At 36.7% G+C, this 16,112-nt stretch overlaps 1 protein-coding gene across 1 annotated transcript; it reads left to right on the top strand.

Moving 5' to 3' along the window:
• Positions 1–1,061: 1,061 nt before the first annotated feature.
• LOC131430895 (26S proteasome regulatory subunit 6B) lies at positions 1,062–2,600 on the top strand. The gene is made up of 2 exons (XM_058596147.1): positions 1,062–1,208; positions 1,281–2,600. The coding sequence occupies exon 2, from the start codon at positions 1,287–1,289 to the stop codon at positions 2,517–2,519; it is 1,233 nt and encodes a 410-aa protein (XP_058452130.1). The 5' UTR covers positions 1,062–1,208; positions 1,281–1,286; the 3' UTR covers positions 2,520–2,600.
• The last annotated feature ends 13,512 nt before the right edge of the window (positions 2,601–16,112 follow it).

The raw sequence follows: 16,112 nt of genomic DNA, 5'->3' as shown, positions 1-16,112 counted from the left end.
AACTGATCTATCAACAACTCCAAATCCTACCTGTTGAAATCCACCAAAACTTATCCACACGTATAATTCACAAGGCTTACGTAGAGGAAACTGAAGAACCAAAGGTAGAAAGAGACAACCCAGAAGCAGAATGGCGACGGGTCTGGCATAATATACATCACACACGAGAGCTTTCATCGCAGCAACGAAGTGATATGTACCTCACCATCAACAGGAAAATTCTACATCGGCAACTGTTCTTTAGAATGCGACGAGTAGACGGAGAAATCTGCCTCCACTGTAATACATCTGTAGAAACAATACATCATAAGCAGCCCTTACACGTGACAATATTATTGTCAATCCAAAGTATTGTCAGTACCATCAATCCAATTGACTTGGTAACTTGAGTCCGCATTTTTCGAGAAAATCAAGTGTTTGGAGCTTCAAATATTGCAAATGAATATTAAAATATAGAGAGAAAAGACTATTGCACATATTTCACAGTTTCTCTCTGGAGAGAAAGTATTGTTGGATTGATGAGCAGTTTTGATTTTTTGACAATATTTTCGTCAATCCAATGAAGTTTCCATTACACGATCAAAAGTATTGTCAATACTCCTTGTATTGACAATAATATTGTCTCGTGTAAGGGCCGCTATAAGTACAGTGAGTGTCGACGAGTAGCGGAGGCATGGACAACATTCCAACGAGTACTTACAAGACTCTGTAACGGCTGGAGAAGATTTTCGTTTTCAAAGTTGATCATACCAACGTTAGAAGGTGTGCCAAAAAACACGAGAGCAAAAATTATGAAAATTTTTTTGTCATATATTAGTTACATAAATCAATTTGAAAATTATGTAAATATTTCAGCACTAGAATTCCATTTAGATCTCGAATTGTAAAATATAAATTTTAAATAAACATGGCTTAATAAAAAAAAATTAGTGTACGTGCACTTTTTATGAATTTGGGTGGTGTGTCACTCAATTTATGTGTAAACCAATAAATACCACAATACTATCTTTGAGTATAAATCAACTCAACTTAGAATATTTTTTGTTGATCGTACACATCCTTTGACAATTAATGTAGTGCCAACAAAAGAAAACGAAATAAAACAGATGAAAACGAAAAGTCACTGTTGAATTTAGCGAAAGTAGACAGACCGCAATATTCTGTATTCCAATATCCGAATTTATTTGTGTTAACACGTATAAAATAAAGTAAGTTTTTGCTGCATTGTTTTCTGAGTACAAGTGCACATATTAAAACTTCCTAATTTGTTTGGCTTCCAGAGGTTGATGGCAGAAATGGATTTGTTGGTAATTGATAAGGATGAAGTAGACATTCGTGCAACAAAGGACACTCCGATGGATGAGCTAGACATGGAAGACTTGTACACTAAATATAAGAAACTACAAAGAATGTTGGAATTTCTTGAAGTTCAGGAGGAGTATATCAAGGATGAACAAAGAAATTTAAAAAAGGAATACCTTCATGCACAGGAGGAAGTTAAGCGTATCCAATCGGTTCCTTTGGTTATTGGACAGTTTTTGGAAGCTGTTGATCAAAATAATGGAATTGTTGGTTCAACAACTGGATCGAATTATTTTGTAAGAATACTTTCTACAATCGATCGCGAATTGTTGAAACCATCAGCCAGCGTAGCGTTGCATAAGCATAGCAATGCGTTGGTAGATGTTTTACCCCCCGAGGCAGACAGCTCTATTTCCATGCTGCAAGCGGACGAGAAACCGGAAGTACAATACTCTGATATTGGTGGAATGGATATGCAAAAACAAGAAATTCGTGAGGCTGTAGAGCTTCCGTTAACGCACTTTGAGCTCTATAAACAAATCGGCATAGATCCACCAAGGGGTGTTTTGATGTATGGGCCTCCTGGTTGTGGAAAAACGATGCTCGCAAAGGCCGTGGCTCATCATACCACAGCTGCATTCATCAGAGTGGTGGGTTCAGAGTTCGTGCAAAAATATTTGGGAGAAGGTCCCCGTATGGTGCGTGACGTGTTTCGTTTGGCAAAAGAAAATTCACCGGCTATTATTTTCATAGACGAAATTGATGCAATTGCAACGAAAAGATTTGACGCCCAAACAGGAGCTGACAGAGAAGTCCAGCGCATTCTGCTAGAGTTGCTCAACCAAATGGATGGGTTTGATCAAACGACGAATGTAAAAGTAATTATGGCAACCAATCGTGCCGACACTTTGGATCCAGCTCTTCTGAGACCCGGTCGATTGGATAGAAAAATCGAATTTCCGTTACCAGATCGCCGTCAAAAGCGATTGATTTTTTCAACCATAACGACTAAAATGAATTTGTCGGAAGATGTTGATCTAGAGGACTATGTAGCTCGACCAGATAAAATTTCGGGAGCTGACATAAATGCTATTTGTCAGGAAGCCGGTATGCACGCAGTAAGAGAAAACAGATATATTGTTCTGGCAAAAGATTTCGAGAAAGGTTACAAAAATAACATCAAGAAAGATGAAACAGAACATGAATTTTATAAATAATTTTTGCAGATCACAGCGTTGTGTATTATCTGTTTAAAATTATACTGCACTATAATTCAATAAAAAAAAATGATCGCTGAATTTTTTTTTCTCCCATCTCCTTTTCTTGTCGGCATTTTTAATATGTCGTTTCATCAGCAAATGCTAATATTGAAAAAAGTACATTATTTTCTTGATTCTATTTTTATTGTAAACTAAACCTGTTTTGCCTTTCTCATATAGAAAGGTTATGCAATCACTGTGAAAACCGACTTTTGAACCGAGGCCCGGAGGGCCGAGTGTCATACACCATTCGACTCAGTTCGTCGAGTACGTCGTGTACGCAAAATGTCTGTGTGTGTGTGTGTGTGTGTGTGTGTGTGTGTGTGTGTGTGTGTGTGTGTGTGTGTGTGTGTGTGTGTGTGTGTGTGTGTGTGTGTGTGTGTGTGTGTGTGTGTGTGTGTGTGTGTGTGTGTGTGGGTGTGTGTGTGTAACTTTTCTCGGAGATGCCGGAACCGATTTTCACAAACTTAGATTCAAATGAAAGGTCTTGTGGTCCCATACAAAATTCCTGGATATAGTTTGAATCCGACTTCCGGTTCCGGAATTATGGGGTAAAATGTGAAAATAAGTGCACTAACTTTTCTCAGAGATGGTTAAACCGATTTTCACAAACTTGGATTCAAATGAAAGGTCTTGAGGTCCCATAAAAAATTTCTGAATATTCCGACTTCCGGTTCGGGAGTTATGGGGTAAAATGTGCAAAAAAAAAGAAAATATGTGTTCTAACTTTTCTCATAGATGGCGTGACCAATTTTCACAAATTTAGGTTCAAATGAAAGGTCTTGTGGTCCAATACGTAATTCCTGAATTTCATGCGGATCCGACTTCCTGATACGATTGTATACCATCACTGAAAATGGGGAAAAACCTTAAAAAAATTTTTAAATCGACCTCAAATCTTTTCCAAATGATAGTTTTTATCAGTAGACGGTCAAACAATCCGATTTCGGTTATTCTTTTAAGAATCGAAGAAAATTGTTTTGAAGAATACCACAGTATTATATATGATAGTATGAATGATATGAGAAAGGCATCATTACACCACTAGGTGGATGAAAACAGGTTTTTTTTTATATCACATTGTGAATTTTGCTGCTTGTGGTCCAAGCATTCAAGAAATTTCGTATCTAATGAAACATTTTTGGTCGTGACCAAAATTTAAAACAACGCCTAATGAACATGAAAAAAATGCTCCAAGTGCAAATGACAGTTTCTCTTAGTTTACTTTCCCTTTCAGTTCTTACGGCAAATTCCAGTTATTTCCAATAAATTCTACACTGCATATCAAAAGTTTATGGTTTTTGCTCTTATCATAGAGAGTAGATGGAAGGATTGCTGATTGGACAGTATATATTCATGTAAATGTACACTTATGTCGTTTTCGCTTGATACCAAACTTAACCCAGTTTTCACCCTATCTGCTGTCAAACCATTTGTTTTAAGCTAGTTTCGAACCTAGTTTCAACGTTGTTGAACTGAAAATCGAGTCAGTTTCGAACCTGGTTTTTATATCAGGTTTGCTTAAGCCCCCGTTGCTAAGTGCGAAATCAACACAGTTCGTGAAAAGTGTTTGCATGATGAAACTACCCTGGGTCAATTTCAGTTTTCTCAAGCGAAAACGACATTAGCTCATAAAATGAGTGTAAAAACATGTTGATATTTAATGGAAATTATGCTACATCAGACCCTGTCAGCTTGGAGCGAAATCAATCTTCAGTTCAACAACGCCATCGCACGGCATCACATTCAACATATCATGTCAATTGTATGGGTGCGCAGCCCTGCTATTTTGGCGCGCACGAATTTGACATTTCTCTCCATTACTTCTATGTATGAGATTCGATGCGGGCTCACCTGAGGGCGACATGCTCGCAAAAAAGGATGTTGCCGATGATTTGTTCGGGAAATGTGAGAGCTGGATATCTTGTTAATATGATGTCTTTGGCTACATGCACATCAAAACGATAAGATATATCATTATCTTCAGATTCTATATGAATTTCATATGAATGTCACATTGTTTTCCATATAGGTTTCAATTGATACATGGTTGACCGAATCAAGTGTTTAGCACATACATTTGTGCTGTACTCATTTCTACTAGAAAATGAAATGTTTAACACATGTAGTTCGATTCAATATTAAAACACATCACATCCAAAGGAAAAGCACATCTAAGCCAAGTGAAAACCAATCTAGACTTGCATATAAATGAATTTACGATTTTGTATTACGTTACGCCATATTTACAGATTTTTTAATAACTTTATGCTAAGAAAGAAATATTTATTAAATTTAAATTTTTAGACTCGGTTTTTGATTTGAAATAAACATAAAAAATGTTTTGGTGAATGCATTTTTTTTTAATTATTTAATAATGCTTAAAACAATTAATTGAGCGTTGATGACAAAACACAAAATATCTCATGTTGAACGCGAAATCGAATCCATTGTTGACGTATTACCGGATCTTTAAGAAACCGAAAAAAGACAAGTTTGGGTAGAAATGCTTAGTGTGACCACAGTGTGGAACACAACAGTTCATTCTTCTCGTAAAACTAAACACACTTTCGAGTTTACACTAATTTAACAAATCGTTTTTGGTTACAATTTAATTCACTAAAAAGAAATACGGCTTGATGCTGATTTTAATTACACAGTGCTGCCATTATAAACATTTATTACAAATAAGATTTAAAAAAAGTGAAACATTCTCTGAAAATTTTTTGGTGAGTAATATTATACATTTTAATAAACTTGTTTTCTGATTTTCTTTATACTTGGCATCATTGCTCGCGTACCCTGCAAAAGTTTTTTCTTTTCACAATGTGCGGGTAGCAACATCAAAATCAGCTAATCAGAAACTGGTCCATTTTGGAACAAAAGCAGCCCCCCAGTTGTCAGGTCTTGTCTTAGGTTTTAACTGGAATGCATGAACAGCGATAATTTCGGTAATTTCCAAAAGTGACAAAGATCTCGGTAATTTATAGTCTTCCCGAAACCGGAAATCTTGGTAATTGACTGTGTAGAGCAATAGAATCTTTCCTATTGTTTGACCATCAGAAATGTGGATTTTCTATTATCTATAACACAAAACATACACGCATTGTACATATTCTAGAATACAATTTGTACACGTTCTAGAATACAATATTCTATCAATGACACCGAATTATGAAGGCTTGTACAATGATTCCACTGACGTTGAATCCTTTCTTGAAGGCATGACGTATGTTTTGTAATACTTGAACAACACTTCAATGCCACCAAACCAGATCATTAAAGCCAAAGTTACACCGTTTATAGCACGAGTTCAACTTCCCTATCTCGAATGCAATGATGATTGCATTGAACCTGAAGGAAAATTCTGATAAACTTCGCAGTTTATGTGCAATTTCGTCTCACTCCTTCAAGCAGTCTGTCTTGTGAATGACCGCGAAAAATATTTCGTGCAAATCCACCGAAAACGAGTATGGACTGCAGTATTAATGGCCTGACCAGAAGTGCATTGTCGGTAATATGGCTTGGTGGCTCTCTGAGGTGAACCGCTTTCGAACCTGATGGATTTTAAAAGTGCACAAGCATTCTTACCTTACGATCGAAATATCTCGATAAGAGAAGGAAACTGCACAATGACTTGCTAACCTACAGCTACGAGAGACGGTTTATTTTTGTCTGTTATCCATGGGCATGACCTTGCACTTCACGTTGAGTGCAGCCAGTCGGTCAGTCTAGTCAGTCAATATGCAATTCATATCAAGGAGCTACAGTTTTAAGGTACTGTTATTTTGGGACTTTCAAATGAGAAAAAAAAGAACATTACATTGACAAAACTGATATAAGCATTACTTTAACACCATCATGTGATCAATAAATATTATTTTTCGGTTGGAACATGAATTCAATAGAATTTACTTCCGATGTGCTTTACAAAGCAGTCGTTCAAACCTAGGTCTAAAAAAAATAAGGACATTCTCACTGAGTTAATAATAAATTTTTGAATTCAATTTCAAATATTGCATTCTTGAAGATTAGGAACCTTTTCTAGAAGGTTTTGAACGGCATTTTGCTTCTCGATAAAACTGCCAATTTTTATGGGTATTGCAAATCAAGACATTTTTGTATTATACCTATATTAAAAACTGATGCAATTGAAATCAAATGACTAAACTAGTGATTGAAGGTAATCAGGCATGAATCAGGGCCCTGAATCGGAATAAATTGGCTCAAGCGGCATGCTCTCCCGGTATTTTGAAATTTTTGCCTTGACATAGCTTCTCACTATTTTCATGATGAAAAGAGAAGGGTGAAGGAAACATTTAAAGGAATTGTGTTGAGGGTGAGAAAAAAAGACAGAACAAAACAAATGCCAGCACGCCGTCACATAGTTTCGTTTCTTTCGGCACGTTAGTATAGACATGACACTTCGGTGCTACAAGTAAACGGCTGAAAGCAAAAATCGGATAAGTGCCACTTAGTTTGGAAAACCCGTTTAAGTATTTTTGAATGCAAAAATCGGATAAAACATTAAGAGCAAAACCGGAAATGGATATTGCAATGCGGGAATCGTTTCAAAACATTTTTTCTGCAAGAAACCGGACAAAATAACTTTGAATGCAAATTTTCGTGGAAGAATATTTAAAATTGTGTCTAAAACTCCATGACATGAAATTTATTGAAATAAACAAAGGATACTGATAACAACTGCCGCGTCTTGAACCGAGAATCATTGGGTCTCAAGTACGTCTGTTAATCGACTGAGCCACAGAAGCAAGCATCTGTTTGACTGGTAAAAGGTTCTTTTAAATTCATACAGTCGCACCTGCTAGTAGAACGCAAATTACAGTCGAAACCAGTAAAATTCAAGCTAATCTAACATTAAGCTATTACAAAAGAAATTATGCGTCATTTGACAAATTTGGTCTTTATGAATTACAACGTATGAGGGATAAAGGACCAAGACACTTTGCAAGCGTATGAGTAATGTGAACAATGTGTGCGTAAATACAAATTCCTGTGCCTTTTTTCATGATTTCAATCAATAAATCAAGAAATGCAATTCTAGAAAAGCGAAAATTTTAGTCTAAAACTCTTCCGTTTTTATGAAAACTGCTCGAGAAAAAATATTTCAATTTCAGCTTTCTTCCACTAATACCTTTGATTACAACAAACACATTCCTATATGGATGTTCTCTTGCAGAAATTATTGAAGTTTTACATCATAAATTTCGCACTGACACTGCAAACTCCACAAAAGCCAACTGAAACCTATTTTAGATCATATACAATTCTTCGTACGATTGAAGTGAACAATTCTTCATACGATTTATAAAACCAAAGAATCAACAGAAACCTACCTTAAATCAATCTCGAAATGCTTCAAAATTCATTAAAGTTTTAAAACCTGCTTCACGATGAAAATTTACTTTATGCGGATGAGCTTCATAGTAAGAATATCTTAGATTTTATTGACGAATTTAAGGCTTTCTCTGAGTTAAAGAAAAATTATGCGCTTAGATGTTTAACGTGAATGTAGAGATAAAAATAAGATTTTTTTTTTTTTTTTCATAAATACGTTTATTTCATAGGCAATATACATAAGTTTTTCTTCGCCGTGGCATCCACAATACATAGTAGTTTAAACCTAATACATTTCGAATATCATATTAGTATGTTGGTACTCATTAGTTAATCTAAACACTGTTTTTATCAAGCGAGTTGCTATTTTAAATTACATTAAATAAAATACATTTATTTTGTACATGATCTTATAACTATTTCAGGATTGTTTGTATCAGTTCACCACTTATATTCAATATCCTATAGTTGGCTATTGGTTGAACTCATGGAAGAGAAAACAGTTTAACATAAAATAAAATTTAAATTGGAACTCCAATGGATTTAATGAAATGATAAAGAAGTTTCATGTATGGAAGGTCACGACAAGCAAGAATGTCGCGAACTGGGACATTGGATAGTCTACCTTGGGTACGCAAGGAATTTATTAGTTGAGATCTGACATCACGAAACTCCACGCATGTCCAAACAACATGGTCAATATCGCGGTAACCTTCGCCGCAAGCACAATGATTAGTCTCGGAAAGTCTAATTCGAAGGAGATGTGCATCTAACGTGTAGTGATTGGACATGAGTCTGGACATCACACGAATGAAATCTCTACTCACATCCAGTCCCCTGAACCATGCCTTTGTCGATATTTTAGGAATAATTGAGTGCATCCACCGACCCAGATCATCTTTATCCCAAGAAGCTTGCCAGCTGGCAAGTGTTCTTTGGCGAGACGCGCTATAGAATTCGTTGAAAGCAATCGGTCTCTCATAAATTTCACCCTCAATAGCACCACGTTTGGCTAAAATATCGGCTCTTTCATTGCCTGGAATGGAGCAATGAGCCGGAACCCAAACTATTGTGATTAGATAATTATTATTCAATATGTCGTTCAGACACTGTTTTATTTTACCCAAGAAAAACGGTTCATTTTTGCCAGCAGCGTTTGAGCGAATGGCTTCAATTGCACTCAGACTATCTGTGAAGAGGAAATAATGGTTTGGAGATAATGTGACGATTACATTCAAGCTATAATGAACTGCTGCTAACTCTGCTATATAAACAGATGCAGGTTCTTGAAGCTTGAATGAGGCCGAAACATTATTGTTGAACATACCAAACCCTGTCGCTTCTTCCATTCGCGATCCGTCCGTGTAAAACATTTTCTCAGAGTTAATATGCCTGAACTTACTTGAAAATATTTTTGGGATTTCCATAGAGCGTAGGTGGTCCGGGATTCCACGCACTTCGCGCTGCATGGATGTGTCGAAAAATAAAGTTGAGTCAGGTACATTTAGGAGGCTGACACGGATAGGAATATATCTTGAAGGGTTGATTTCCTGTGACATATGGTTAAAATATACTGTCATGAATTTTGTTTGAGATCGAAGCTCGACTAGTCGTTCGAAATTATTAATTACCATGGGATTCAGCACATCACATCTTATTAGCAGGCGTGATGAAAGCTCCCAAAATCGATCTTTTAATGGAAGAACTCCCGCCAGAACTTCAAGACTCATTGTATGTGTCGAATGCATGCAGCCTAAAGCAATTCGCAAACAACGGTACTGAATTCGCTCAAGTTTGATAATATGAGAATTTGCAGCGGAACGAAAACAAACGCATCCATATTCCATCACTGAAAGTATCGTTGTCTGATACAATTTTATTAGATCTTGCGGATGAGCACCCCACCAAGACCCTGTTATTGTTCGAAGAAAATTTACTCTTTGTTGGCATTTCGTTATCAGATACCTAATGTGTCCTCCCCACGTGCATTTGGAATCAAACCACACCCCGAGGTATTTGAAAGTCAAAACCTGTTCGATTATTCTTCCCATCATATGAAGCTGAAGTTGCGCGGGATCATGCTTTTTTGAAAAGACGACCAGCTCTGTTTTCTCCGCAGAGAATTCGATACCAAGATGAACAGCCCAAACGGACAATTTATCTAAGGTATCTTGCAATGGTTTTTGCAGATCAATAGCTTTGGATCCAGTAACTGAAACCACGCCATCATCTGCCAATTGTCTTAGTGTTCATGGGGTTACTAGACAGCTGTCAATGTCATTCACGTAAAAATTATAGAGGAGCGGACTGAGGCATGAGCCTTGCGGGAGACCCATGTAGCTAATTCTGATTGTTGCCAAATCGCCATGTGAAAAATGCATGCGTTTCTCTGACAAAAGGTTGTGCAAATAATTATTTATAACCGCTGGGAGTCCATGTTGGTGGAGCTTGTCTGAAAGAACATCAATGGAAACTGAATCAAATGCTCCTTTAATGTCTAAAAATACAGATGCCATTTGTTGCTTTTGAGCGAAGGCAATTTGGATGTCAGACGAAAGTAATGCAAGGCAATCATTCGTCCCTTTATTTCTACGGAAGCCAAACTGAGTATCTGACAACAAACCGTTCGTCTCGACCCAAGTGTCGAGACGTCGTAGAATAATTTTTTCGAACAATTTTCTGATGCAGGACAACATCGCAATGGGTCTATATGAGTTGTGATTGGAAGCTGGTTTCCCCGGCTTTTGAATGGCGATAACTTTCACTTGTCTCCAGTCAGGTGGAACAATATTTTGCTCAAGAAACTTGTTGAACAATTCCAACAAACGTCTTTTTGCGAGGTCGGGCAGATTCTTCACCAAGTTGAATTTAATTCTGTCCAATCCAGGAGCGTTATTGTTACAAGACATGAGTGCTATGGAAAATTCCATCATTGAAAAGGGGCTATCAATGGAATCATCATTTGAAGAAGACTCCCTAACAATGCTATGCGTAGGAACGGAATCTGGACAAACTTTCCTCGCAAAATCAAATATCCATCGATTCGAGTACTCCTCACTCTCATTTCCTACGTTACGATTCCTCATTCGTCTGGCCGTATTCCAAAGAGTGCTCATTGAGGTTTCTCTTGACAAACCTTCCACAAAATGTCTCCAATAGCTGCATTTCTTAACCCGAAGTATGTTCTTGTACTTGGTTTCTAAAACCAAAAATTTTTCAAAATTCTGAGGAGTTCCTCCTCCTCGTTTTAAAAACGTCTTGAAAGCATTTTGTTTCGCGTGTTTAGCATCTGAGCACTCTTTGTCCCACCAAGGATTTGGAGGTCTTCTGTTAGACGATGGACCAAGAAATCGTTTGGTTTGGGCTTGTTCTGCGGCCTCCAGAATCGAACAAACGAGGAAGTCATATTCTTCAAGTGGGGGAAGCTCTTCCATTGAAGTTAAGACACTTGAAATATTACTTTGGTATTTAATCCAGTCAATATTTTTTGTCAAATCATATGGAATATTAACTGAATTAGCAATGCCTTTGTTACTCCTAATTGAGATGATGATTGGTAAATGATCGCTACCATGTAAATCAGGAAATACTTTCCAGGTGCAATCTAGTCGAATTGAAGTCGAACAAAGAGATAAATCTAATGCACTTGGACGTGCAGGAGGTCTTGGGATCCGTGTCATGCTACCCATATTTAGTACCGTCATGCTAAAATTGTCGCAAATATTATATATTAGAGATGATCTGCTATCATTGTAAACGGAACCCCACATCATTCCGTGCGAATTGAAATCTCCTAAAATCAAACGTGGAGCAGGAAGGGCTTCGATAATTTCATTAAGCTGTCGTTGTCCAACTTGAGCTCTTGGAGGAATATATACCGAAGCAATGCAAATGTCCTTTCCTTTAATGTTTATTTGACAAGCAACAACTTCTATACTAGAAGTCGAAGGAATGTTTAATCTATAAAAGGAATAACATTTCTTAATTCTTAAAAGCACTCCACCATACGGGGAGTCTCTGTCGAGACGTATAATGTTAAAGTCATTAAAATTTAAGGCTATGTTTGATGTAAGCCATGTTTCGCACAAAGCAAATACATCACATTTTTGACTATGCAACAAAACTTTAAATGAATCAAGTTTTGGCATGATGCTTCGACAATTCCACTGCAGGACAGTGATTGAATCATTTGCGGCGGATGATAAATTATCCATCAAATGATACAAAACCTGTAAGAGCTGGCCATTGAGCTGATAACTGTTTCAAAAAAGTTCTAGCTATTGGAAGGAATGCTGTTATGATGGTCTTTAGAGGTTCAGAAATATTGAATGCAGCGAAAATCCATTCTACAATTTCCGAAAATTTCAGTAATCCTGTTGGTGAATGTGAAATGGAGCCCACTGGATTATTGTCTTTTCTTGAGCTAGTTCCTGGATTGGTTTGTGAATTTGACAAACCAGGAGGCACAGTTTTTGGTTTTAAATTTGGCTTTTTAGCTTTAACACGGGGATCTTTTTTTGAAGGTATAATTTTAGGTGTCTTTTTTGGTATTTTGTGGTTTGTTAATCTCCTCTTAACAGACCCTTGAGGAGTGACAAACGAGGTATCTTCACTATTTCCGTCAGAGTCAGATTCCTCTGGCTCCGCAAGATTTGAAAAACCGTTTTCGGTTTCCAAAGGGGAGACATGTATGACCGTTTTGAGCATTTCTGCATATGTGCGCTTAGACCGTGCTTTTAAAGAAAGCTTCATTTTGTCTTTACGCAGCTTAAATGCAGCGCACACTGAAAGATCATCATGAGGGCTTTCCCCACAATAAACACATTTTTCAACATCTTTATCGCAAAGATTATCCTTATGAGGCCCTTGACATTTGATACATTTGGACTTATTACTACAGTAAGTAGCTGTATGTCCGAATTTTTTACAGTTCGTGCAATTCATAACATGCGGTACGAAAAGCCGAACAGGAAGACGAATTTTATCGATATAGACATGGCTAGGCAATGCAGATCCGGCAAATGTTACGCGAAACGAATCTGAGGGACGATAAGACTTTTTTCCATCGACAATAGATGCTGAGTACAATTGTTTGCACTCGAGTATCTTAACTCCCTCAAGCATGGAGTTTTTAAAACGGCCAACTCCATTTTTAAGTAAATCATCTGCTGTCAGACTTGCTTCAGTCGCAACACCGTCAATTTCTACCTCCTTCGATGGAATGTAAACTCGATATTCAATAGCAAATAATTTACAGGTTACAATATCGTTTGCCTGTTTCAAGTCGTTAACTACAACTCGAATTTTATCTCTATTAACCTTACAGATTTCTTTAACTTCAGAGAAATGTGATGTCAAATCCTTTGTAATTTGCATCAAGTTTAAAATCTTTTCTTTTTTTCGAAGATAGACTATCCATGGCCCAGTGGTACCCTGTGGATAATGTTTAGCCCTCGGAGTATTTAAACTTTTACTAGTATCCGGAATCGGATTCGGATGATCTTCCATGAGATCATCCATTACATTAAATTTTTTTTGTAAATTAATAATACCAAAATAAAAACTTATGTTTAGTAAAATTTCAGATATAAGAAATAAAAAATAAATTAAATTAAATCTACCTTGTAGCTGATGTCTCTGTTCCTTTATCGTGAAGAACGACGTGAAGGTCTTCCAACGATTTCCAATTGGCAGTCTTTTGCTGTTTCCAATTGGCAGTCTTCTGTCGTTTACTGCTATCTCAGTTGCTCTGCCGTCGTTGTGAACACCACTGCACTTGCTGTACCTGACCCCAGGTACAGTGCTTTTGCTCTTGGTGGCGATCAAATGCGATGCTTGCAGTGTAGCACCTCGCGATATATGCCGTCTCTTTTGATCCTACGCAGCGTACAAATTCTGGTACCTGGTAGATCAGCACTGGGTTGCTTTAGCACCTCTGTGCCTTTGCACCCCTTCGTCTTCGCACCTTTATGCGATGGCACCTCTGTGACTCGTCACTTCTATGCTCTCGCACCTCTGTGTCTCTACACCTCTGTGCGTATGAACGGGATGGCCTTCGTTGCTAGCTTTCCAGTCGGGAAACGCCCCGAATATTGCGTTTGCTATGGGCAGTTTAACTACCTGAAGCTTAGAATTGTCTCGGTAGCAGCCGTTAACTCACGAGCCAGTACAATCGAAACACAACCTCTTCGCTTGAATGGTTTTTACTGAATGAAAAAAAAAAAAAAAAAAAAAAAAAAAAAAATAAGAATTATAAGTCACTCGTATACAAACGTCAGTCTTTGCCATTTTAGTCATGAATCGATTCACACCAAAAAAGGGAGCTGAAATTGTAGCGATGTACATTGAAAACAATCGTTCAACTGTGAAGTTTCCTAGTTTCATATTAAGAATTTTACTTGAGTTACGGATTCCTTTTGCAAATTTGTTAGAAATTACTTTCTAAACCATTTTGTTGAAGACACTTAGCGCATATATTGACCCTGACCCAAAATAATGGCCATTTTTAGGGGGATTAATTACATAAACCAAATCTTTAAAATATAGCGCCTTTTATTCTGAGCAACTTTACTAAAGACACTATATCTTGAAGACTACGTTTTTATTATGTTAAAAACTAAAAGTGTAAAATTGACTGCGAATTAACCGCCTAAAATTAATCTGTGTCATTGTTGGTGTAATCAGATTTATGTTATTGGATTTATATGGAATTCGTGAAAATATACGAGTCAATCGTGTCGTTCAAATTGAAAATCTAAAATTGGTTTGCAGTAAACCCATCCGCGAGTATTGTTTTTATTTTATTTTTTCAGTGGTGTGTCATCTCGCGTTTTTTACAGCAATGCGAATAGGAGAAGTAGGGTACTGGCATAAATTAAATAAACATAGATTTCCCACTGTACGGTGACACTAACAGCAACTCTAGTGAGAAACGGGTGTACTTTTTTCCCTTAGCTACTGTGGTTGTGTTAAATGCGCATGGAACTTTATGCATGCATTTTAGGAGCATTTACGCACCCATTCTCCACCAGACGGCGCTTTTGGTGTCACGGGTTGCACTACTACATTACGATTACACTGGGAAATCTATGTTTATTTGATTTATGGTACTGGTGAGATCGTTCCTTATTATCCATATTTTTCTTATTTATAATGTCTTATTACATTCCTCTTTACTAAAAATCGGGTTACACTAAACTCCGTCGATTATTCGGGGAACGTCTGATCAATGGATCTATTTTTCTTCAGGTGGAACGCTAAGTTTAAGAGGCGTCACAGTGATTTAAAACTGCAATTTCATGCCTTTAATTATTTGGCGGCTTTATCGTAAGCTTTTCCTTGTTGATGTCTTCTGCAAAGTTGTAGGGGATATTGACGCGGTCTTATATAAATAAACGACCATCTTCCAGTACGAGTGTAAAGACAAATAGTAAAACTAACTTTTAAGTGTAGGCAGAAAGTGTTTTTGTCTTCGATAATATTGTAACCATCGCAATTTCTAGTAATTTTGCTAAAGAAAACATTTCGCTAACTATAACCGTGAACTCATTATTCGGTAGTATTACTAAGAGGCTTCAAAAAATCAGTTTTTTCATTTTAACTTTTTTCACTTTTTAATTCTAGAGCATTAGTTTGTTCAACAAAGTGTTGGATTTTGTAAAAATACGTTAAATTGTAGAGAACTTCAAAGCACTATGACAATATATATAAAAGAAGGTCATATTTCGTACTTGATTATTTCAAAAGGTTGCAAAATGTTTTAGATCAAACCACTCTAGTTTAAAAGTACTTTTAATTTACATCAAAACCTTGAAGAAGTTGTTTGTATCCGATAGTATCCTAGGATTCTTTGATGTTTATAAGATTTGTTTACGTACGTGACTTGATTATTCATTATTCATAACTATTTCAAAAATGGTCATAGAGCTTTGAAGTTTTCTACATTGTTACGTATTTTTTACAAATCCAACACTTTGTTGAACAAACCATTTCTCCTGAACTAATGTGAAAAATGTTGCGGACCATTTCAAAATTTGACGGATGGAAAGTTATTGAGGTTTTCCACTGGAAATAATTTCAACTAAAGAATTAATGTTAGAATTTTCATTGCAAGATTTTATTCAGTGTCGGAAAATAATCATCGATCTGTCAAAAATAACCATGCTCTCGAGAAGGGCTATTTTTGACAACATC

Source organism: Malaya genurostris, chromosome 2 (assembly GCF_030247185.1).
Source record: "Malaya genurostris strain Urasoe2022 chromosome 2, Malgen_1.1, whole genome shotgun sequence".
Taxonomy (NCBI): Eukaryota; Metazoa; Arthropoda; class Insecta; order Diptera; family Culicidae; genus Malaya; species Malaya genurostris.
This window is presented reverse-complemented; position numbering and strand designations above follow the sequence as displayed.